Source organism: Stegostoma tigrinum, chromosome 1 (assembly GCF_030684315.1).
Source record: "Stegostoma tigrinum isolate sSteTig4 chromosome 1, sSteTig4.hap1, whole genome shotgun sequence".
Classification (NCBI taxonomy): Eukaryota; Metazoa; Chordata; class Chondrichthyes; order Orectolobiformes; family Stegostomatidae; genus Stegostoma; species Stegostoma tigrinum.
The window spans coordinates 100651588-100677715 of record NC_081354.1 but is presented as its reverse complement, the minus strand read 5'-3'; the positions used below and the strand labels follow the sequence as shown (position 1 = coordinate 100677715).

At 41.7% G+C, this 26128-nt stretch overlaps 1 protein-coding gene across 1 annotated transcript in view; it reads right to left on the bottom strand.

The window, feature by feature from the left end:
• Positions 1–26128, bottom strand: part of tmem33 (transmembrane protein 33) — a 37419-nt gene that overhangs the window by 3611 nt on the left and 7680 nt on the right. Inside the window, exons 3-7 of the mRNA XM_048546313.2 lie at positions 22676–22770; positions 18708–18895; positions 17045–17112; positions 9419–9552; positions 9189–9272 (exon numbers count right to left, since the gene is read on the bottom strand). Coding sequence (XP_048402270.1) covers positions 9189–9272; positions 9419–9552; positions 17045–17112; positions 18708–18895; positions 22676–22770 — 569 coding nt within the window. The remainder of the gene's footprint in view (positions 1–9188; positions 9273–9418; positions 9553–17044; positions 17113–18707; positions 18896–22675; positions 22771–26128) is intronic.

Genomic DNA, 26128 nt, shown 5'->3' with positions numbered 1-26128 from the left:
AGATGACACAAAGATAGTTGAACAGACAGAATATTGAGGAAGCTGGAGGCTGCAGAAGCAATAGTCAGACTAGAAGAGTAGGCAAAAAAAAAGGTAGATGAATACAATGTAGAAAAGTGTAAGGTTAAGCAGTTTAGTAGGAAGAACTGAGGCGTAGACGTGTTTCTAAATGGGAAAAGAGATCTGAAGAACAAGGAACTTGGGAGTGCTGGTTCAGGACTCTCTCAAGGTTAATATGCAAGTTCAGTTTGCAATTAGGAAGGCAAATGTAATGTGAGCATTTACTTTAAGAGGGCTACAATACAAAGACAGAGATGTACTGTTGAGGGAATACAAGGCTCTCGTCAGACTGCATATGAATATACTGAGCAGCTTTGGGCCCTGTATCTGAGAAAGATATGCTGGCTTCGGACTGGGTGCAGAGGTGGTTTACAAGAACGATCCCGGAGATGATGGACATGCCATGCGGAATAGTTGAGGACCCTTGGTCTGTGTTTGATGGAGTTCAGAAGGATGGAGGAGGAGTTCATTGAAACTTATAGAATACTGAGAGGCCTGGACAGAGAGGAAGTGGAGATGATGTTTCTGCTAGTTGGAGGGACTGGACCTGAGGCCATACCATCAGAGTGATGGGACGATCCTTTAGAAACTGAGATGAGCAGGAATTCCTTCAGTGAGAGGGCAGTTAATCTGTGGAACTCATTGCTGCAGAAGCCAAATTTCTTTGTCCATTTGTGGGATGAGGGCATCACTGGCTGGCCAGCATTTCTTGCCCATCCTTAGTTGCCCTTGAAAGGGTAGTGGTGAACTGCCTTCTTGAACCGCTGCAGTCCTCCCGCTGTGGGTTATTAGGGAGGGAATTCCAGGATTTTGACCTAGCAATATATTTCCAAGTCAGGATGGTGGGTGACATGGAGGGGAACTTGGAGGTGGTGGTGTTCCCATATATCTGCTGCCCATCCTTCTAGATGGAAGTGGTTGGTGGTTTAGAAGGTGCTGTCTGAGGATCTCTGGTGAATTCTGCAGTGCATCTTGTAAACAGTACACACTGCTGTTACTGAATGTCGGTGGTGGAGGAAGTGAATGCTTGTGGATGTGGTGCCAATCAAGCGGGCTGCTTTGTCCTGGATGGTGTCAAGCTTCTCGAGTGTTGATGGGGCTGCACTCATCCAGGCAAGTGGGGAATATTCCATCACACTCCTGACTTGTACCTTGTTGATAGTGGACAGGCTTTGAGAAGTCAGGAGGAGAGTTATTCGCCGCAGTATTCCCAGCTTCTGGCCTGCTCTTGTAGCCACTCTAATTGTCGTGAATCCAGTTGAGTTTCTGGTCAATGGCAAACCCACTGAATGTCAAGGGGCGGTGGTTAGATTGTGTCTTATTAGTGATTGTCATAGCCTGGCTTTTGCATGGGGTGAATGTCACTTGCCATTTGTCAGCCCAAGCCTGGATATTGTCCAGATCTTGTTACATGTGAACATGGATTGCTTCAGTATCTGAGGAGTCACGAATGGTGCCAAACATTGTGCAATCATCGGCAAACATCCCCACTTCTGACCTTATGATGGAGGGAAGGTTATTGATGAAGCAGCTGAAGATGGTTGGGCCTAGGACACTACCCGGAGGAACTCCTACAGAGATGTCCTGGAGCTGAGATGGTTGACCTCCCACAACTACGGCCACCTTCCTACATGTCAGGTATGACTCCAACAACTAGAGCATTTGTCCCCTTATACCAACTGATTCCAGTTTTACTAGGACTCCTTGATGCCACACTGTCGAATGCAGCCTTGATATCATGGGCTGTCACTCTCACCTCACCTCTGGAATTCAGCTCTTTTGTCCATGTTTGAACCAAGGCTGTAATGATCTCAGGAGTTGAGTGGTCCTTGTGGAACCCAAACTGGGCATCACACAGCAGGTTATTGCTGAGTAGGTGCTGCTTGAAAGCACTGTTGATGACACCTTCCATCGCTTTATTGATCAGAGAGTAGACTGTTGGGGCAGTAATGACTGGGTTGGATTTGTCCTACTTTTTGTGCAAGGGACATACTTGGGCAATTGTCCACATTGTCAGGTAAATACCAGTGTTGTAACTGTACTGGAACAGCTTGGTTAGGGGAGGGGCAAATTCGGGAGCACAGATCATTGAGTGTATTTATAGATGACAGGTGCAGGAGTAGGCCATTCAGCCCTTCGAGCCAGCACCACCATTCATTATGATCATGGTTCATCATCCACAATCAGTATCCTGTTCCAGCCTTATCCCCATAGCCCTTGATTCCACTATCTGTAAGAGCTCTATCCATCTCTTTCTTGAAAATATCCAGGGACTTGGCCTCCACTGCCTCCTGGGACAGAACATTCCATATATCCACCACTCTCTGGGTCAAGTTTTTCCTCACCTCTGTTCTAAATGGCCCACCCCTTATTTTAAACTGTGTTGTCTGGTTCTGGACTCACCCATCAGCGAAGCATGCATCCTGCCTCCAGAGTGTCCAATCCTTTAATAATCTTAGACGTCTCAATCAGATCCCCTCTCATCCTTCTAAACTAAAGTGTATACAGGCCCAGTCGCTCCATATCTTTCAACATATGACAGTCCCGCCATTCCAGGAATTAACCTCGTGAATCTACGCTGCACTGCCTCAATAGCAACAATGTCCTTCCTCAAATATGGAGACCAAAACTGCACATAATACTCCAGGTGCAGTCTCACCAGAGCCCTGTACAGCTGCAGAAGGACCTCTATGCTCCTATACTCAATTCCTCTGGTTATAAAGGCCAGCATGCCACTAGCTTTCTTCACTGCCTGCTGTACCTGCATGCTGGCTTTCACTAACTGATGTACAAAAACGCCTAGATCTTGTTGTACTTCCCCTTTACCTAACTTGACTCCATTTAGATAGTAATCTGCCTTCCTGTTCTTGCCACCAAAGTGGATAACCACACATTTATCCACATTAAACTGCATCTGCCATGCATCTGTCTACTCACCTAGCCTGACCAAGTCACCCTGTATTCTCAGAACATCCTCCTCACATTTCACACTGCCACCCAGCTTTGTGTTTCAGCAAATTTGCTAATATTACTTTTAATGCCTTCGTCTGTGTCATTAACATGTATTGTAAACAGCTGCGGTCCCAGCAGCGAACCTTGGGGTACCCCACTGGTCACCGCCTGCCATTCTGAAAGGGACCCGTTTATCACTACTCTTTGCTTCCTGTCAGCCAGCCAATTTTCAATCCAAGCCAGTATTTTGCCCCCAATACCATGTGCCCTAATTTTGCTCACTAATCTCCTACGCGGGACTTTATCAAAGGCGTTCTCAAAGTCCAGGTATACTACATCCACTGGTTCTCCCTTGTCCATCTTCATGATTACATCCTCAAAAAATTCCAGAAGATTAGTCAAGCACGATTTCCCCTTCGTAAATCCATGCTGACTCTGACCTATTCTGTTACTGCTATCCAAATGAGTCGTAATTTCATCTTTTATAATTGACTCTAGCATCTTTCCCACCACTGACGTCAGGCTAACCGGTCTATAATTCCCTGTTTTCTCTCTCCCTCCTTTCTTGAAAAGTGGGACAACATTAGCCATCCTCCAATCTAAGAGCTGATCCTGAATCTATAGAACATTGGAAAATGATTACCAATGCGTCCACAATTTCTAGAGCCACCTCCTTTAGTACCCTGGGATGCAGACCATCAGGTCCAAGGGACTTCTCAGCCTTCAGACCCAATCGTCTATCCAACACCGTTTCCTGCTAATATAAATTCCCTTCAGTTCATCCACTATCCTAGGTCCTTCAGACACTATTACATCTGAGAGATTCTGCCATTTCCTTGTTCCCCATAATAAATTCACCCGTTTCTGTATTCAAGTGTCCAATTTTAGTTTTAACCATATTTTTCTTTGCAGGTGCCTAAAAAAGCTTTTACTATCGTCCTTTATATTTTTGGCCAGTTTTCCTTCGTAGCTCATCTTTTCTCCATGTATTGTCTTTTTAGTTATCTTCTGTTGCTCTTTATAAGTTTCCCAGTCCTCCGGCTTCCCACTCATCTTTGCTATGTTATACTACTTCTCTTTTATCTTTATACCGTCCTTAACTTCCCTTGTTAGCCACGGCCGCCCCTGCCTCCCCTTAGGATCTTTCTTCCTCGTTGGTATGAACTGATCCTGCACCTTCTGCATTATATCCAGAAATACCTGCCATTGTTGTTCGACTGCCATCCCTGCTAGGGTATTGTACCACTGAACTTTGGCCAGCTCCTCCCTCATAGCTCCATAGTTCCCTTTGTTCAACTGCAATATTGACACTTGCAATTCTCCCTTCTCCCTCTCAAAATGCAGATTAAAACTTATCATATTATGGTCGCTACCTCCTAATGGCTCCTTTACTTTGAGGTCTCTGATCAAATCCGGTTCGTTGCACGACACCAGATCCAGAATTGCCTCCTCTCTGGTAGGCTCCAGCACAAGCTGTTCTAAGAATTCATCTCGGAGGCACTCCACAAACTCCCTTTCCTGGGGTCCAGTACCATCCTGATTCTCCCAGTCTACCCGCATGTTGAAATCTCCCATAACAACTGTAGTGATACCTTTGCGACAGACCAATTTCAACTCCTGATTCAATGTACACCCCACATCCTGGCTACTGTTTGGAGGCCTGTAGGTAACTCCCATTAGGGCCTTTATACCCTTAGTATGGATAGAGCGGAGAAATTCTGACTCTACATCTCCTGATTCTATGACCCCCCCACGCAAGGGACTGAATATCATTCCTCACCAACAGGGCCACCCCACCCCCTGTGCCCATCAGTCTGTGCTTTCAATAGCACGTATAGCCTTGGATATTCATTTCCCAGGCCCTGTCCGCTTGTAGCCACGTCTCAGTTATCCTCACAATATCATACCTGCCAATTTCCAATTGAGCTTCAAGCTCATCCACCTTATTTCTTATGCTTCGTGCATTCATACGTAATACTTTTAATTTGTTACTCCCGTTACCCTTCTTTTCTATCCCTATTTTACTCAGCCACACTGTACGATCCCTTCTTGAGTTTTCTGCTCCGTTGATTCTGTTGTCTTTCTTAACTTCTCTTATTCTCACTTTCCTTTTAACTTCTTAAACTTCCAATTTGTCCCCTTCACCCTCCACTACTTGGTTGAAACACACCTGTGTGGCAGTGGCAAACCTGCCTGCCAGAATGCTGGTCCCCCACCTGTTAAGATGCAACCCGACCCTCCTGTACAATTTATTCTTACCCCAAAACATACCCCAGTGATCCAAGAATGTAAATCCTTGCTTCCTGCACCAGTTCCTCAGCCAGACGTTCAAGTCCATTATCTCCTTGTTCCTGCCCTCTCCAGCCCGAGGAACCGGAAGCAAACCAGAGATAACTACCGTGGAAGTCCTGCTTTTCAGCTTTCTTCCGAGGTCTCTGAAGTCCCACTGTACAATCTCTCTCCTCCTCTTCTCAACCTCATTTGTGCCGACATGCACCACCAATTCACCTTCGCCCTTGAGGATTCCCTGCACTCTGTTGGTGACATCCTGGATCCTGGCACCAGGAAGGCAACACACCATCCTCAAATCGCACCTGTTGCCGCAGAACCCCCTTTCAGTCCCTCTCACTTATGGAGTCCCCTATTACCACGGCTCTGCAAGATATCTGACTCCTCGGCTCTGCCTCTACGCCAATTTTCGACTCGCAGACCTGCCCCGCCTCTCAGGCTGGCAATGTCGTCTGTCTCGACAGTTTCTAAGAGAGTCAACCTGTTTACGAGAGTTACTTCCCCCGGGGTCTCTTGTACTTCAAGCATCTCTTCCTTCCTCATAGTCATCCCCCTTCTCTCTTCCGGTATCCTCTTCTGGCAGTATAACAGGTAGGAAGAAGGTTACCTCAGTACAATATGACCTTGATCAGATTGGCAAATGATCAGAGAGTGGCATATGGAGTTTCATTTAGATAAATGTGAGGTGCTGCATTTTGGAAAGGCAAATCAGGGCAGGACTTGTACACTTGTGGTAAAGTCCTGGGGAGTGTTCACAAACAAAGAGGCCTTGATATGCAAGTTCATAGTTCCTTAAAAATGGAGTCACAAGCAGACAGGATAGAGAAGTCAATTGGTATGCTTGCCTTTATTGGTCAGTGCATTGAGATGGGAGCTCCTGTTGTAGTTGTACACTACATTGGTTATGCCATTTTTGGAACACTGCATTCAATTCTGATCTTCCCACTAGGGAAAGACATGAAACTTGAAAGGATTCATGGAAGATTTACCAGTATGTTGCCATGGTTGGAGGGTCTGAGCTATAGGGAGAGGCTGAATAGACTGGGGCAATTTTCTCTGAAGCTTCAGAGGGTAAGAAGAGATCTTATAGAAGCTTATAACATCACGATGGGCATGCATAGGGTGAACAATCAATTTTTACCCCAGGATAGGCAAATCCAAAACTAGAGGGCATAAGTTTGAGGTGAGAGAGGGTGAAGATTTGAAGGGACCTACGGGGCAATTTACTCATGCAGACAGTGGTGCATGTATGGAATGAGCTGCCAGAAGTGATGGAGGCTGGCTATAATATTTAAAGTATACGATTAGGAAGGGTTTACAGAAATGTGGGCCAAATGCTGGCAAATGGGGCCAGATTAATTTAGAATATCTAGTAGGCACAGACAAGTCGGGCCAAAGGGTCCGTTTCTGTGCTATACGTCTCTACGACTCTAAGATTCCAAGGCAAGAGAATAGGGTTGAGAAATATATCAGCCATGATCGAAAGGTGGAGTAGACCCAATGAGCCAAATGGCCTAATTCTACTCCTATATCTTAAGGTTTATGGGATTTGTATTACTTGCTTTCCAGATCTGAACGTGCATGAGACAATTTCAAAAGTTTGCAGACTAGACAAAACGCGATGACATTATAAACTAAGAGAAGTCTGCTGTGGACCGAAGAAAAAGATGCTGGCAAGTTGATAGCATGGGAGAATAAGTGAGAGATAAAGTTCAATAACAAGAAAAGAGGTGTTATATTGTCTTACATTTTGGTGCAAAAGAGGTAAATGACTTTATTCTAAACAGCGTGTAGGAGTAGACATACCTAGGTGTATACATGCATTGGAGTCATTAAAAGGTAGCAGGGCAGTTCAAGAATGCTGTCAATAAAGCATGCAGCGTACTAGGCTTCTATTAATCCAGGGATAGAGTACAAGAGCATGGATGTTATGCTGAACTTACAAAGGATAGTTAATTAGACCTTAGCTGGATGCTAGTATACAGTTCTGGATCTCATTGGGGAAGGATCTGAAAACATTAGACAGTGCAAAAAAATGTTTATAGGAACGACTCCAGTTCAAGAAAAGCTTCAGTTATGAGTACTGGTAGGCGAGACCGGGGCTGTTTTCCTTGTAGAGAAGGCTGAGGGGAGTTCAGATGGATTTTTTTCTGAAATCATGAGGGATCTGAACAGAGCAGATAGGAAGGAGCTGTTCCTACTCTAAGGGAATTGAGGACTAGAATGAACAATTTTAAATGATTTTGCAAAAGTCAGATGAGAAAAAAACTTTTCTATACAATGAGTAGTTAGAATCTGGAGTGCCCTTCAAAGCACTGGAGGCATTTTAAGTTGAAACATTCAAGAGGGAATTAGATAATTAAAGAGGGGAAATGCAAAGGTTTCAGTGAGAAGGTAGGAAATAGCACTAAACAAAAATGCTCAGAGCTGGTACAGACCTGAACAGCTCAATACCTTTTCTGCACCATGACAATTTAATAATTGAAATGTACTATGAAAAGCAAGAACCAAGTACTGTGGCCTACAGAAAAATACTTAACAGCCAACACAATATTTCTAAAAATTCATATTTTTCTAACAGAATTGCAGTTTGGAGCATAAGATATAGGAGCAGAATTAGGCCATTTGGCCCATCGGATCCGCTCCACCATTTGATCATGACTGATATGTTTTTCAATTCCATTCTCCTGCCTTCTCTCTGTAACCCTTGATTCCCTTACTAATCAGGAACCTATCATATGTATTCAATGACTTGGCCTCCACAGTCCTCTGCGGCAATGAATTCCACAGATTCAAGACCGTCTTGCTGAAGAAATCACTCATCTCAGTTCTAAAAGATCGCCTCATCACTTGCAGGCTGTGAATTAGGGACCTAGTGGAAACATCTTCTCCACATCCACACTATACAGGTCTCTCAGTAATCTGTAAGTTTCAGTCAGATCCCCTCTCATCCTTCTAAACTCCATCAAGTACAGACTCAGAGTCCTCAACTACTCTTCATATGACCAAGTCTTCTTCCCTGGGACCATTCTCGTAAACCTCCTTTGAACCCCACTTCTAAGCCAGCATATCCTACCTTAGATAACTCAAAAAAGTGTCACAATATTCGAAATGTGGTCTGACCACAGCCTTAGCAGTACATCTCTGCTCTTGTATTCTAGCCATCTTGAAATGAATGCTGACACTGCATTTGCTTCCCCAACTGCCAATTGAAGCTGCACATTAACCTTAAGAGAATTCTGAAGTAGGACTCCCAAATAGAAACTTAGACTATTCTTCCTGCTAAAGTACATAACCTCATGCTTTCCAACATTGCATTCATCCACCACTTGTTTGCCTTTTTCTCATAATCCTTGACTCCCTTACTGATTAGAAATCTGTACATCTCAGCAGCCTTGAATATACTTAATAACCCAGCTTCTACAGGCTGTGTGCAGTAAAGAATTCCACAGATTCCACTACTATCAGAAGGAAGAAATTCCTCACCTGTGTCCTAACTGGGCAACCCCATGTTTCCGAGATTATGCCTATCGTCTAAACTCTCCCACAAGGGAAAACAACCTTTTTGCACTTACCTTGACAAGCCCACTAGAATCTTTTATATTTCAAAAAGGTTACCTCTCATTCTATTAAAGGCCCAATCTACTCAACTCCGTCCAGTAAGGATATCCTTCCAGGATCATCCTATTAAACGTTCTCAGGACTGCCACAAAAGTATTGTTTTGCTTACAGAAGAGGCACAAAACGGTTTTCAGTATTCTAGGTCGAACTAATGTCTTATACTGTTTGAGCAAAACTATTTTTATTATCCATTCCATTAAATAAGGACATCATTCCATTTGCTTTTCCTACTACTGAAAAATCTGTAAAATACAAAACATACGTACCGGCAGTAGGGATTTCTGTGTGAGGAATATCGCAGTACAAGAAATCGGTAGTAAATGAAAGGCTGCAGCAAGCTGCCAGTCCCACTTTTGAAATAGAAGGATACGAAATGATTACTTGGTACTTGTTTCAGTATTGTTAAGCATATATGCAAATAACTAGATTGATCAAATTGATAAATTACATTTGTGGCGCTCTAAGTATTTAAATAGACCTACTAAGGATATATTACCTTAAAAGCATAAAGACTGTGGCTGGCATCAGAAAAATTTCATTGCAGGCAATGAACTTCAAGATGTTCTGCTGATTGGCTGATATTTTGTCCAAGATTGACCTCAGGAAGGCCAAACTTGTTGGGCCCAGAATCTGAAAGGAAAGAAACAGAATAATGCAAGAACACAAATTGCCTGTTCAACTACTGGTGACTACAAATAGATATGTGCAAAAAGACTCATGTAACAGAAACAACTACATCCATAGGTTGTGTAAACAGAGCAAAGGCTGCTGGAAGTCTGATACGAGCAGCCACCATAAATTTGGGACAAGAACTAAACACGATGGAAGCTGAAGATCTGGAAGTAAACAGAAAATGGGAATACTCAGTAGGCCTGACAAGATTTGAGGAAATATGAACAGTCTCAATGTTTCAGATGATGAAAGAACTCAGTCTCTTAAAAAGTAACCACAATTCTCTAAGTCTGGGGTCAGATGGGGCCAAACCCCAGGATGGTAATCTTCCTTCCCACTCCAAAGAAGCCTAAAAAAAAAATGTAATGTCTTTCAATTTAAACTTTTAAAAAAAATCTTAAATATATCTGTTAATCTTCTGTTGCTTCCCTTTGTTTCAGTTAAAAATATATTCCACTCAGAAGGAAATCTAGCCCTAGAAATCCAGGGAACCAAACCTCTCACTCTAACATCAGACCCTCCAAATCACAAAACGGGAAGTTTTAGACAATTTCAAAAGAATATGATTGCAATAACTTTTTCTAGGTTCTGCCATATCAAGCAGAAACAGCAGCAGCTGCAGCAGGCCAAGGACCATGTTTCACAGTGAGATCGGAAGCAGGCAGATGTCCATGTTCCTCATGGAGAGCAACAGCAGGCCCAGTGTTTACAAAGGCTCTGCCCTCACCAGCCATTCCTAGGAAAGGGAGTAGTTTTCAACAGAAGCAGATTGGGAAACATGGTGGTCAGTGGTTAGCATCTGTCTCACAGAGGTAGGGACCCAGGTTTAATTCAAGCCTTGGGTGACTGTGTGGAGTTTGCACATTCATCCCATGTCTGCGTGGGTTTCCTCTCAGTCTAAACATGTGCAGGTTAGGTGGGTGGGCCATGCTAAATTGCCCATAGTGTCCTAGGGATGTGCAGGCTACAGGGATTAGCCATGGCAAACACAGTGTTATTAGGGTATAGGGGTGGGTCTGGGTGGGATGCTCTTCAGAGGGTTGGTGTGGACTCAATGGACCAAATGGCCTGCTTCCACACTGTAGGGATTCTATGAAAAGGGCTAAGAACAGAAATTGCATGCAATGGAAATTTAACCAGGGCAAGGCAATCAAAGGTGTGTTGAAATAGGGGAACAACGATGTTGAGAACTCCAAGATATATCACAACTAACAAGTGATATTTACCAAATATGTAGGGACAAGGGACTAACAACTACAAACACAATGAACCAGCATAAATCAACAAAAAATATAAATAGTGAAATGCACCAGTAGTCAACCCAATGTGTTCTGGCTGATGATAACAGCATTGCATGAAGTGACTTCGAGAATATTTTCCCTCATTGCACCTCACAGTGTATTCTCCTTGGCCAATAGTTCAGTACATCTGGTGAATATGGAACAAAGCTTCAACCAAATCCTAATCATTACTGCATGTGCCAGTCTTATTCTGCATGTTAGCTGCAATTACTTTGCAGAAAATGGTACAGTACTGCAACTGACGTAAGTGATAAACAGTTTGTGAAATTAGATCCCTATTATCATTGCACGGTAGGAACATCAAAAACATCACCTTAGTCAGTTAGGCCACCTTAAAAATCACAAACATGATTCACTTCAAAAGCAAGGTACAGAAATTGGGGTGCGTCAGAAGACAACAACAACAACATTACAGTTAGTCATGCATATATTTAAGGAGGTGTGGGTGCTGCAGATCAATGTTTTTTGGCAACAAAATATGCTGTTAACATAAATCATGTGCCAAGTGCAAATACAGGTATAATAGTTGTGAAAGACATCTCCCAAGCAGCCTCATCGAGACAGCATCCCTCTTCCTCCAAACAGTACAGTTTGATTGTAATCTGTTAATCTACTGAAGCCAGCATTGGCAGTGGAAGAAAAATAAATGCATTAATTAGCAACGACAATTTTAAAAAGAAAGCAAGTGAAAGCTGAAAACAAAATGTCTTACCATAATCCTAATAATAAACAGAGTCACATTCAAACATTTGCTCACAAAAAATGGGTTCCAAGGGATAATGAGGTGCTGCGGTGCAACTGTATTTCACATAAGAAGCCACCAAGATCTATGTTCACAATTTCTTCGACTCTTTTTCCTTGTCTGCTCAGTGTCACACAATAGCCAGTCGACATAAACCATGTTGGATGTTGCAACACAGCTTTTGTGAAAGGAAAACTGTGTGAAGTAACATTCACAATAGTTAGAAATGGGCCAGCTAGATGTTGTGTACTTGGATTTTCAAAAGGCGTTTGAGAAGATGCCAAAAAATTGTGGCACAAAATAAAAGGACATGGTTTGGGGTAAGATATTGTCACAGATAAAGGTTTTGTTAGCTAACAGAAAGCAAATAATTAGCATGAATTCACCTTTTTTGAGGGTGGCAAGCTGTAACTGGTCGATTACCATAGGAATCAGTGTTGGATCGTCAACAATTTACAACCTGTATCAATGATTTGACTGAGGGAAGTGAATGGAAGCTAAATTTGACAATTACACCAAGACAGGTAGAAAAGTAAATTGTTAATTGGAACTACAGCCAGGAAGGTGATAGACAGATCAAGTAAATGTGGACAAAATGAGGCAGATAGAGCATTATATTAGTCAATGTGAGCTCACTTTGGTAGAAGCCTTGTTACAGTTGTACAGGGTGCTGGTGACACCACATGGCCCTACCAGAAAAGGGGCAAAACTTGGACTTCCTTTTGGGAAATAAGGCAGAGCAAGTGACTGAAGTGTTGGTGGCAGAGCACTTCGGGACCAGTGTTCATAATCCCATTAGTTTTAAAATAGCTTTGAAAAAAATAGGTATGGTCCCCAAGTTAAAGTTCTAAATTTGGGCAAGGCCAATTTTGATAGTCTTAGACAGAAAATTTGAAAACTGAAAGAACAGATGCTGCAAATCAGGAACAAAAAGTAACTACAAAAGTTCTGCAGGTCTGGCAGCATCTGCGAAGAAAAAAATCAGAGTTAACATTTCAGGTCCACTGACCCTTCCTCAGAACTAGTTCTAGGGCCAAGTGAGTTCCATGAATATAAAGGGTGTTGGAATACATGCCATCTTTAGTCATGTATTATCCCCAATCCCATTAATCTTAGCTATTTTGCCAGAAGGTCTATAACAATTACAATTGGCACTACATTTAATCCTCAAGGGGGAAGGAGAAGTGCCAGAGGCGGTGGTGCATGTGGGCACTAATGATGTCAGGAAGAAAAGGAGGGGCATTCCACAGCGGGACTTCAGAGAACTCGGAAGAAGGCTGAAAAGCAGGACACCCAGGGTGGTTATCTCTGGTTTGCTTCCAGTTCCTCGGGCTGGAGAGGGCAGCAACAGAGAGATAACGGACTTGAACGTGTGGCTGAGGAACTGGTGCAGGAAGCAAGGATTTACATTCTTGGATCATTGGGGTATGTTTTGGGGTAAGGATAAATTGTACAAGAGGGACGGGTTGCATCTTAATAGGTGGCGGACCAGCATTCTGGCAGGCACGTTTGCCACTGCAACACAGGTGTGTTTCAACTAAGTAGTGGCTAAGTAGTAGGGGTGGGGGTGGGGTATGGGGGGTGGGGGCAAAGGGACATACTGGAAACTTAAGAATGAAGTTAAAGGCAAAGTGAGAATAAGAGAAGTTAAGAAAGACAACAGAATCAACGGAGCAGAAAACTCAAGAAGGGATCGTACAGTGTGGCCAAGTGAAAGAGGGATTGATAAGAAGGGTGAGGAGAGTAACAAATTAAAAGTATTATATATGAATACACAAAGCATAAGAAATAACTCAGATGAGCTTGAGGCTCAGTTGGAAATTGGCAAGTATGACGTTGTGGGGATAACTGAGACGTGGCTTCAAGTGGACAGGGTCTGGGAAATGAATATCCAAGGCTATACGTGCTATTGAAAAGACAGACTGATGGGCACAGGGGGTGGGGTGGCCCTGCTGGTGAGGAATGATAATCAGTCCCTTGCCAGGGGGGACACAGAATCAGGAGATGTAGAGCCAGTATGGATAGAGCTGAGAAATTCTAAGGGTATAAAGGCCCTAATGGGAAGGCCCCCAAACAGTAGCCAGGATGTAGGGTGTACATTGAGTCAGGAGTTGAAATTGGTCTGTCGCAAAGGTATCACTATAGTTGTTATGGGAGATTTCAACATGCGGGTTGACTGGGAGAATCAGGATGGTACTGGACCCCAGGAAAGGGAGTTTGTGGAGTGCCTCCGAGATGGATTCTTAGAACAGCTTGTACTGGAGCCTACCAGAGAGGAGGCAACTCTGGATCTGGTGTTGTGCAACGAACCGGATTTGATCAGAGACCTCAAAGTAAAGGAGCCATTAGGAGGTAGCGACCATAATATGATAAGTTTTAATCTGCATTTTGAGAGGGAGAAGGGAGAATTGCAAGTGTCAATATTGCAGTTGAACAAAGGGAACTATGGAGCTATGAGGGAGGAGCTGGCCAAAGTTCAGTGGTACAATACCCTAGCAGGGATGGCAGTCGAACAACAATGGCAGGTATTTCTGGATATAATGCAGAAGGTGCAGGATCAGTTCGTTCCAAAGAGGAAGAAAGATCCTAAGGGGAGGCAGGGGCGGCATTGGCTGACAAGGGAAGTTAAGGACTGTATAAAGATAAAAAAGAAGTAGTATAACATAGCAAAGATGAGCGGGAAGCTGGAGGACTGGGAAGCTTTTAAAGAGCAAAAGAAGATAACTAAAAACGCAATACGCAGAGAAAAAAAATGAGGTACAAAGGAAAATTGGCCAAAAATATAAAGGAGGATAGTAAAAGCTGTCTTAGGTATGTGCAAAGGAAAAAAATGGTTAAAACTAAAATTGAGCCCTTGAAGTCAGAAACGGGTGAATTTATTATGGGGAACAAGGAAATGGCAGAAGAGTTGAATAGGTACTTTGGATCTGTCTTCACTAGAGAAGACACAAGCAATCTCCCAGATGTGATAGTGGCTGAAGGACCTAGGGTAATGGATGAACTGAAGGGAATTTATATTAGGCCGGAAATGGTGTTGAATAAACTGTTAGGGCTGAATGCTGATAAGTCCCCGGAACCTGATGGTCTGCATCCCAGGGTACTTAAGGAGGTGGCTCTAGAAATTGTGGACGCATTGGTAATCATTTTCCAATGTTCTATAGATTCAGGATCAGCTCCTGCAGATTGGAGGGTGGTTAATGTTTCCCTCCTTTCTTGAAAAGTGGGATGAGAGAAAACAGGGAATTATAGACCGGTTAGCCTGAGGTCAGTGGTGGGAAAGATGCTAGAATCAATTATAAAAGATGAAATTACGACTCATTTAGACAACAGTAACAGGATAGGTCATAGTCAGCATGGATTTACGAAGGGGAAATCATGCTTGACTAATCTTCTGGAATTTTTTGAGGATGTATCTATGAAGATGGACAAGGGAGAACCAGTGGATGTAGTGTACCTGGACTTTGAGAAAGCCTTTGATAAAGTCTCGCAGAGGTGATTGGTGAGCAAAATTAGGGCACATGGTATCGGGGGCAAAATACTGACTTGGATTGAAAATTGGCTGGCTGACAGGAAGCAAAGAGTAGTGATAAACGGGTCCCTTTCAGAATGGCAGGTGGTGACCAGTGGGGTACCCCAAGGTTCGGTGCTGGGACTGCAGCTGTTTACATCATACGTTAATGTCACAGACGAAGGCTTTAAAAGTAATATTAGCAAATTTGCTGAGACACAAAGCTGGGTGGCAGTGTGAAATGTGAGGAGGATGTTCTGAGAATACAGGGTGACTTGGACAGACTAGGTGAGTAGACGGATGCATGGCAGATGCAGTTTAATGTGGATAAATGTGTGGTTATCCACTTTGGTGGCAAGAACAGGAAGGCAGATTACTATCTAAATGGAGTCAAGTTAGGTAAAAGGGAAGTACAACAAGATCTAGGTGTTCTTGTACATCAGTTAATGAAAGCCAGCATGCAGGTACAGCTGGTAGTGAAGAAAGCTAATGCATGCTGGCCTTCATAACCAGAGGAATTGAATATAGGAGCACAGAGGTCCTTCTGCAGCTGTACAGGGCTCTGGTGAGACCGCACCTGGAGTACTGTGTGTAGTTTTGGTCTCTATATTTGAAGAAGGACATTGTTGCTATTCAGGGAGTGCAACGTAGAATCACGAGGTCAATTCCCGGAATGGCTCGGGTATCATATGTTGAAAGATTAGAGCGACTGGGCTCGTACACACTTTAGTTTAGAAGGATGAGAGGGGATCTGATTGAGACGTCTAAGATTATTAAAGGATTGGAGTCTCTGGAGGCAGGAAGCATGTTTCCGCTGATGGGTGAGTCCAGAACCAGAGGACACAGTTCAAAAATAAGGGGTAGGCCATTTAGAAAAGAGTTGAGGAAAAACCTCTTCACCCAGAGAGTGGCGGATATTTGGAATGCTCTGCCCAAGAAGGCAGTGGAGACCAACTCTCTGGATACTTTCAAGAAAGAGATGGATAGAACTCTTACAGATAGTGGAATCAAGGGTTATGGGGATAAGGCAGGAACAGGATACTGATTGCGGATGATTAACCATGATCATAATGGATGGTGGTGCTGGTTCGAAGGGCCAAATGGCCTACGCATATTGTCTATTGACTCCTAGCCTATTTGCATGAGGTATACCCGCCTGGCATTGCATGTCTGCGCTGTCAACGGTGCACAAATGTGAAATGATGCAACTCTTCGGTTTTACACATATTGAAGGCTAATTGTCAGTTATATCGAATTATGCTTTTGGGAGCTAACAGCATTGCTCATTAAAAGCAGTATATTCTGCATGCAAAACAAGATCAAAAGCAAATTAAAACTGAAATTTGTTTCATTAAATACAATATCTATTAGAGAACTAACACTGCACAACACAAGTTTCATAATGTGATTTTCTAATTGTGAATCTCGATCTTTAATTCGTGGAAGTAGTTTTACACAAATTTACCCCTTCATCAGAAAAACTTGAATGGTATTTCAATAATGTATCTTGTCCATACTGCATATGGGAGTTTTGCTTCTCTTTTACGGGTTGGTAACTAAGATTTTCACATCAACAGTAATTACAAAGAAAAAGCTATTGTCTTTGACTGCTACACCTTGCAAAGTGCTGGGGGGGGGGGGGGGTGGCGGGTCTCTCTCCTAAATAGAAGTAAGCCTGTCAGATTTTTAGATTGGTGTCAAGGCAGGGGTGTAATGATGCCATAGAATACATCTGCATTTATTTTCATCTGATGATGAAGACTACAAAAATAACATTCAAATTCAGATTTGATCCTTGTAAATTTGAAATGCACAGTATGGTACACAGCAATAAAATGACAAACTTTGGACCATCACAATTTGCAAGCCAAAATATCTTTCAAAAACACTTATACTCACATCAAAAATTTTCTTTGTGTAGGCTGTAGCATGCAGTAGAGAAAATAAGAAAACTGGAAAAATACTCACTGAAGTAGATAGTTAAGAAAGATACTATTCACTGTAGCATCAAAACCACAAAGTAAAATGAACTTAAGTTAGAAATTATCATGAAACTGGAAGTATTCTGTGTTCCAAACCTTCACAATGAAGAAGTCAAATTTTCCACTTTATAGAACATTTTGATGCCCTTAGGGAATCCCAAAGCACTTTGGAACTAGAGAATTACATCTCCGTCTGTCTTAAAAATATTTGAGGACTCTGATTCCACCACCTTTTCAAGAAGCGTTCTTTTTAAATATTCCAAGAGAAAGAAAATTCATCTCTTTTTCTTAATGAGAGATCCCTTGTTTGTTGTCTACTGTGTAAAGATCCCTTAGGATCTTCTTTGTTTCAATCAAGTCTGTCCTTAATTTTGTAAATACCCTAAGCAATATTTTTCATATGCAATCCATCATAAATAGGTATTAGTCTGGTAAACCACCTCTAACACGTTTAAGTATTTTCTAATCAACCTGCTCAGAGATGTTATGTATCACTGGAGCAGATAGAACTTGAACTCCAGTCTTCTGGCTCAGAGATAGGGACTTTACCACTACACCACAACCAGTCCAACCTGTCTCTGCCTCCCTAACCTGTTCTTCCTCTCACCCATCCCTTCCTCCCATTTCCACAGGAAATGCTACACTTGCCCCCACACCTCCTCCCTCACCTCTATCCCAGGCCCCAAGATGACATTCCACATTAAGCAGAGGTTCACCTGCACATCTGCCAATGTGGTATACTGCATCCACTGTACCCGGTGTGGCTTCCTCTACATTGGGGAAACCAAGCGGAGGCTTGGGGATCGCTTTGCAGAACACCTCCGCTCAGTTCACAACAAACAACTGCCCCTCCCAGTCGCAAACCATTTCCACTCCCCCTCCCATTCTTTAGATGACATGTCCATCATGGGCCTCCTGCAGTGCCACAATGATGCCACCCGAAGGTTGCAGAACAGCAACTCATATTCCGCCTGGGAACCCTGCAGCCTAATGGTATCAATGTGGACTTCACCAGTTTCAAAATCACCCCTTCCCCCACCGCATCCCTAAACCAGCCCAGTTCATCCCCTCCCCCCACTGCACCACACAACCAGCCCAGCTCTTCCCCTCCACCCACTGCATCCCAAAACCAGTCCAACCTGTCTCTGCCTCTCTAACCTGTTCTTCCTCTCACCCATCCCTTCCTCCCACCCCAAGCCGCACCCCCATCTACTTACTAACCTCATCCCACCTCCTTGACCTGTCCGTCTTCCCTGGACTGACCTATCCCCTCCCTACCTATACTCTCTCCACCTATCTTCTTTTCTCTCCATCTTCGGTCCGCCTCCCCCTCTCTCCCTATTTATTCCAGAACCCTCACCCCATCCCCCTCTCTGATGAAGGGTCCAGGCCCGAAACGTCAGCTTTTGTGCTCCTGAGATGCTGCTTGGCCTGCTATGCTCTCAAAAGAAGATTATTAAATTATTTAATTGATGGCAGTCTAATTAGAAATGGTCTTGGACTGTTTATGCATTTAGTAAATATTTTTATCATGTATGACTGTTAATTTCACTATCAAGCAGTCAATGTTTAAAGGATACTGGTAACTGGATAGGAGTTGACAAAGATCAATGAGTAAAGGAGATAATGACAGCTATCTTCTAGCAGGGCTTGATTCAGAAAAGCACGACTCAACTGGAAGTGAGGTAAGCGTTGGTGTAATCGAAGTGCACTGGTAAGGGCATTTGCCAACAGGGCACGTTGGTAAAAATTGGCAGCTTCATATAATCTGTGGGAACAAAGGATCACATTTAGGTAAGTAACATTTGCATTATTTTTGAAAAGAAAGCACCCAAGATTTGTTAACTTCATATTACATTTCTTGAAGGCAGTAACTTATTATAGGCATAATTCTCCACAAAATAACAATTCTACATGCAAATAGAGAGACAGAAACTGCATGGGCAATGAGTAGCAGGTCTAAATATGGAACAGGAATCAGTGCAGGCATGACCGGCCAAAGGACCTGTTCCTGTGCTTTATCATATTGTATTATAAAAGTGATCAGCTTTTAATATAGTTTTATACATCAACAACCTTAATTCTTGTACCGTCTTACAGGAGCTGAACTTGATGTAGAGGCGATACTAGCAGAGAACAATACCACACATCATATTTTCAAAGTAAGTCTCTTTCAGGAATAATTGAACAATACTCAAGTATGGTAATATCTACAGACTCTTTACTGCCCTTAATTCAGGGATGTTGATGCCAATTGGATGGCCCGTATCACCAAACCAACTAGGATTAGAAAACTCCTCAGAAACCAATAACTGAACCATAAATGCTTGAGTCTTTGTGGCTCCAAATGCTATTACGTAGGATAATTCAGGATTTTGTTTCTTAAACCTTTGCTTTTAACTAAAAGGAAACATCCAAGCCACAAATATGATGCTTCATATTTGAAGTTATATGCTTTGAACTAATAAAATTAACACCCATAACAGAAGATCGGAGCGTGGGCCACAAAATGTCAATGGTCCGGTTTTCAGCATTCACAAGTAGACAAACTACAAATACCCATTTGTGCACAACAGACCCCTGAAAATTATGCCTGCCAACACTTTTAATCAAGGAGCTGTTTGGGATAGCACCTTATATTCTCCAGAATGTGGTGGTGTCTTGGACGATTACAGAAACACAAGTAGAAACTATATCCAAACATTATCATTGCTTCCATTATTGTAGTGTACACCTTAACAGTGAATGTTGACATGTGATTCAACTGTAGAGTACTGATTTTATTTCCATGTCTCTCAGTACTGAATTTTATGCATTATTTTATTTTAATAGTAGAACAAAACTAAGCTAATTGGTTACTTTGATAACTCAACATTGTGTTTATGTGAGATGTATCAATATTTTAATAAGTGTTACTATTATAAACATTATAATTTATTATAAATAATAAAATTAATAAGTATTAATAAAAATAAATATTTAATAAGTATATGGACTTAAGCTAGTGGCATATAGCTTCCAGTCTGTGTGCCTGAAGGGGTTAACGAGTAAGAATGTTTCAGGTGGTAATTTTTTTATAACAACCTATGATAGAATATTTGTGGAGGTTTATGGGAATTTGTTTTCATTGCCAAAGATTTTACTTGTGAACAAAATAACAGTTGTGCATTGGATCTTCAGTTTAAAAGGTCAGAGATTGATTTTTTTTTCCTTTGATGGGAGGTAGAAACACCCTTGAAAACAATTTTTGAGTTTCAGTTTGGCTTTTGGCTGGAATATGTAATATTATGAGGGCCATACATAGTGTGGACAGAAAGGAGCTTTTCCCTTTGGTGGAAAGATCAATGACTTCGGCATAGATTTAGTGTAAAGGACAGGAGATTTAGAGGGTAAATGAGGAAATGTTTTCTCCCCCCTGCCCCCATCCCACCAAAAGTGGTCAAAATCTGGAACTCACTACAAGGGTGGCAGAGACAGAAACCCTCAACATTTTAGTAGTATGTTGATGTGCACTTGCAATGGCAAGATTATGGGCAAGAGCTGGAAAAGGTGATCAGAATAGTCAGGGGCTTGTTTTTGCCTGGTGCAGACTTGATGGGTTCAAGAACCTTTTCCTGCGCTGTAGCCCTCTATGAGTCTATGAAACATATTTGCAGTTGCTGAAGCCCACGTTTGGTGGGTTACCCACATAGTAGCTGAAGACACACTTTTGCTGGAGCCTGGGTAAAGCAACATTAGCTCTACATTACATGTTATCATCAGACCTTGGTCAAGGTTCTTCAATTTGAGACCATTCTCATCGGGATATGCCAAATTTGCGGGGGGGGGGGGGGAACAAACCGGATCCAGTCAATGAATTAGTCCCAAGAAGGTTCATTTAAAGAAGGATCCAATCCCTTATGGATAGCTTTCTCCCAGCTGCAAATTAATTTATTTTTTAACCACAAAGTAGCCAAGCTTTCTTGAATTAACGAAAAAAAAGTGTTTAGTAACTACTAAACACAAGAAAAAACATGAACACAGTTAAATCCAAAAGGATAAAAGTTTAAGGACACTATATGGATCAGACTCTAAATTCAGCACACAGATATGCCTGTTATTGGATGACACCAGTAATGCAGCACTGGCAGGTGAACTGCGAAGTTCAAGATTCTAGTCTGTCATTGTAATACATGTAATGTCTGTAATGTAGTAAAATGTACAAAGGTGCTTCAGAGTAGTTTTAACAATACTTGATATCACGTCACCTAAGATGATATTAGAGTGAATAATCAAAGCCCTGCCTTGGGAGGCACGTTTTAAATTAGAGGAGAGGTGTGGGAAAGGCATTTCAAAAGCCGAGAGTTCTTGGCATCTATGGATGGGACAATGAAAATTAGTGGTGCACTAAACACGAGAATTGGCATGATGTAGAGACCTTGGAAATCTAAAGGGATGCGGGAAAGGTCACAGACAGATTTGTAAAGAAACATGAGTACTTAAAAAAAAACCCCAGGTGCTGCCGAACTAAAACGTAAGTCAGAGATTTGCTTGAGTTCGGGTTTATGGTCTTTCATGGCAGAAGGCTGATCATGAGTGCACTGTAATGGTTAGTTCTGGAGGTAATGGCCCAATAGAGGGTTTCAGGAGCAGATGAACACTTGTGTAGAGGTGGTAATGGGCAACCTTGCTCATGGACCAGATAAACAAGACCATTTCAAGCTCAAGCTAGACTGCAGTCTGATCAAATCTTTACCAATTGCCTGGGAGGATGAAATCAAGGTAGGAAACAAAATGTGTGTGGCACAGAATACAATGGTTTCGGTCTTTCAAATATTTAATGCCATGAAATTTCCCAGTACAGTTCATAGAATCCTCACCAACAAACTGTGTACTCAGCTACATAGAGATACATAGACAGGTGACCAAAAACTCCACTAAGAACTCAAGTACCCAAAAATGAAATAAGGAATGGCAACTTTCAAATTATTGTACAGGTGCAAACCTGTATACCAAATTCATTTGTTCACTTCCAGAGCCTTAATCTGTCTTGAATTGTCTTGGGCATTTTTATAGAGGTGGGTAGAGTATGGTCTTGGAAGTTCGGTTCAAGGTCAAATAGATTGTCAGGAGTCCAAAAAGATTTTAAAAAAATTACAGATCAGACTCTGAATTGTTCGCGAAGAGCAGATAAGATGATGCTGCAGCTGTTCTTAGATGATACCTGCTATGTAGCATTGGCAGGTGAACAATGGACTGAGATACATGGTTTTGAAAAGACCATCGAAAGCAATGTTTCATCAGATAAAATAAAAAAAACTGACATAATCACCGTCTAGATGCACACAAGGCAATATCAAAAGTGGGAGATGAAATTATGTGCTTAGAGGAGAAAGTATGGCTTAATTTAACAAAATCACCTCAATCCCAAAATGTACTCATGCCTGATATAAAATACATTTTGAATATGTAAACTTCTAATATCTAAGTGTTTTTCATTTTCTTTAGGGACACCTTGTTTTTCCCTTCAGTGTTAATGGTGACTCAACATGTATTAAATCATACTTACCCCATGAAAGGAAATATAAAGAGGATGGAACAGTATACTGTGAAGAGTCGAGAAAGCCACATTGCAGCCTCTAGTTTGTTAGCCGTCATAAATTGCTGCAACAGAACATAGATTCATAAATGTGAAGGTCCTTTTGACGGTCTACGATTCAATACCAAAATATTTGAGATAAATATTTACCCGAGTGGACAAAACAAACGTATTCATCCAAAATAGCATATTGGTGGTCAAGATTCACACAAAATCACTACCTTTGGAAAACAGCTCCGAATTAGTATCTAAGTAGCTCAACAATGACTAATCTCAGAATTAAGAAAATATCCACAGCTGTCAAATCAAACTTCGATTTGTGTCAAGTACCATCTGTGAATTAACTTTGGATCAAATCATATTCCTACTGAGGAATGTGGATGAAGTTATAACTTCAGATGAGCAACATACAAAAATGCTGGAGAAACTCAGCAGGTCCAGCAGCATCTGTGAAGACAGAAACAGAGTTAATGTGGTTGTGTGTTTGTTTCAGATTTTCAGCATCTTCAGTACTTTGCCTATATCTGTCTATAATTTAGCCATATTTTCATTATAACATTAAACACTGCAAATTCCAGACATATAAATGAGAAAGGTTCAACGTCACCTGTAAAAGCAATAAACGGTTAATACTTCAGGCTTATACTTAAACAGGACTGTTCCATACACTAACATATTTTTATTTAGGAGATCATGATCTACTCAGGTACCAGCCTTTTCTGTAAGGCAATAACTCACATTTACATGACACCTTTAAGGAAATTACAAAAATTTAACATGTATGCTCCTGAATTCAGAAGCTTAGGGGCTAACTTGATCATTTTTTAAAGATATTACATACATCTTCATAGTCCTACCAGACCATAGGTTGCTCCCTCATTAGGCAATGGCTGATTGGTGGTGGTTTAACCCAAGGTACACCTCGGATAAAGGAAAATCTTAAGAAAGAGAGTCCATTATGGTAACCTCTGCCAGAGCACAAATTAACCTGTGCTGTTGGCATCACTTTGCATCAAAAGAAAAGTTGTCCAGCCAAATGAGCTAACTGGCCCCAATTATTTATCTTGTCTGTACCTCTGCAGAAATTTTTTTTTGAAGAATCCAGGTGCATGAGACAAGGTCCAAAAATTAGAGCCAGGATTTCAGGAGTGAAGTTAAGAAATAATTCTACACTTAGAGTAGTCTATTCATTAAATTCTTCAGCATTTGATAAATTTTTACTAGTTAAAGGCATGAAAAGTACATGGAACAAAAGTAGATAAACAGAGTTATGTCACAGATCTGCCACAATTGAGCAGCGAAATTACTTATCCTTGTTCCTATTTTCCCAAGGCATTTTGTTGTTGATGGATTTGCAATTTCTTGCATTTTGGAAACCAAAATACATGAATGGAATCTAGTTTTGCTCCATTCCTGACACAAGTAGTTATCCGAGTAACTCAAATCAACCAACAGCACGTTACAGCTACACATTATATTTTTAAAAAAAACACCTTTGAAAGCACAGAACAATCCCTGGACAAATTAGTTCAGCCAAACAAATAGCCACATATTCACAATGATGACTCTCAAGATCTACTGAAAATTAGAAATTTCTACGTGCTTCAGTTGAACCTAGTTTGAGGTTACAAATGCAAAGCATCATAGGGAGAGGGACTAACTGGTATGCTCTTCAGAAAATTGGCATGGACTCAATGGACCAAATAACCACTTTCTGTGCCATAATGACTCTAGTACTAATTTGTCTAGTGCCACATTTTAGGATTATCAACAGACTTTGATCATTTTGCACTGCAATAGCACAACGTTAAATTGCACTCAAACAGCTAGAAGGGCAAACAGCAGAAATAGCAGAAGGACAACTGATGCGTGGGAATACTATAACCTGCACGCACCCTCCGAGCTACCCATCATCCTCAGTTGGAAATATATCACTATTCCTTGGTCAAAATCCAGGAATTCCGTCCTTAAGGGCATTGTGGGTCAACCTTCAATACATGGGCTGCAGTGTTTCCAGAAGGCAGCTCACTGCCACGTTCTCAAGGTAACTCCATACAGTCAATAAATGCTGGCCAGCTTGTGCTGCCCACGTTCCATGAGTGAATTAAAAAATACTGCTGCCTTTGTCTTTACAAATGATAGTGGCCACGGGTTCAGAGTGTGCTGTCGAAGGATTGTTAGTGAACTTCTGCACCTCATAGGCAATATACACTGCTGCTACTGAATGTTGTTATGGAGGGAGCAGATGTTTGTTGATATAGTGCCAATCAAGCAGGCTGCTTTATTGTGGATTATGTTGAGCTTCGAGTTTTGCCGGGGCTTCAGTCACCCAGACAAGTGACGGTGTCCAGCACATTCCCAATTTGTGCCTTGTAGATGGTGGACCAACTTTGCAAAGTCAGGTGGTGAGTTACTCACTGTAGTATTCATAGCCTTTAACCTGCTCTTGTAGCTACTGTATCTATATACCTGGCTAAGTTCATTTTCTGGTCAATGGTAACCCAGATGTTGATAGGAGGGGATTCAGGGATGGCAACACCATTGACTGTCAAAGAGTAGTGCTTAAATTGTTTGTTATTGGAAGTGGTCTTTGCTTGGCATTTGTGTGGCACAAATGTTACTTATGACTTGTCAACCCAAGCCTGGATACAATCCAGGTCTTGCTGCATTTGGACAAGGATTACTTCAGCATCACAGAGAAAGTCATCTAGTTCCTTAATGTAAATAGGGAGCTCAAAAGAAATTCCAATCATCAGTCCGTTGAAATAATCGTTATGTGGTGTTTCACCGAGGAAAAGAAACAGGAGGAAGACCAATAACATTTGAAAAGCTGAAAACTCAATTCGCCACAATGAAGTTCAATTCTTAATGTAAAGCTCATTCTGCATGTTTGTTGGTGTCTTCCTAAATTTCTTCTCTATATTTACTACCTATCAATTTTGGTGTCATCTGCAAATTTTTAAACTTTGATTCTTGCATCCAAATCTGTAAAAGATGAACAGTGGTCCCATTTCTGATGCATCTGAAACACCATTCTCACTTTACACCCAGCTGAACGATGATAGCAGACACATACTCAAAAATCTACCTACATTCAGAAAGGCAACATATAACTGTTTGAACCAATGAAAAAAATTGCCCAAGGAGAATTGCATTAGAATAATGAGCTAGTGAATTACCTTAATTTCAGAGTAGAAGACAATCCTGCAGAGAGTGCACCTTGCAAAACTGACAGAAAACCTCCGCTTATTTGCAAACAAGCCATATACATCTCCTGAAACCAGACAACTGATCACATTCATAACCCAGTTACAGATCCTTATCCATCCTCAATGTGGATTTTAAGGATGTGATGAAAAATACATGGAAATCAGATGTGATCTGGATTCTCATTAGTTTACAATTCCTTCACTTAGGTCAATC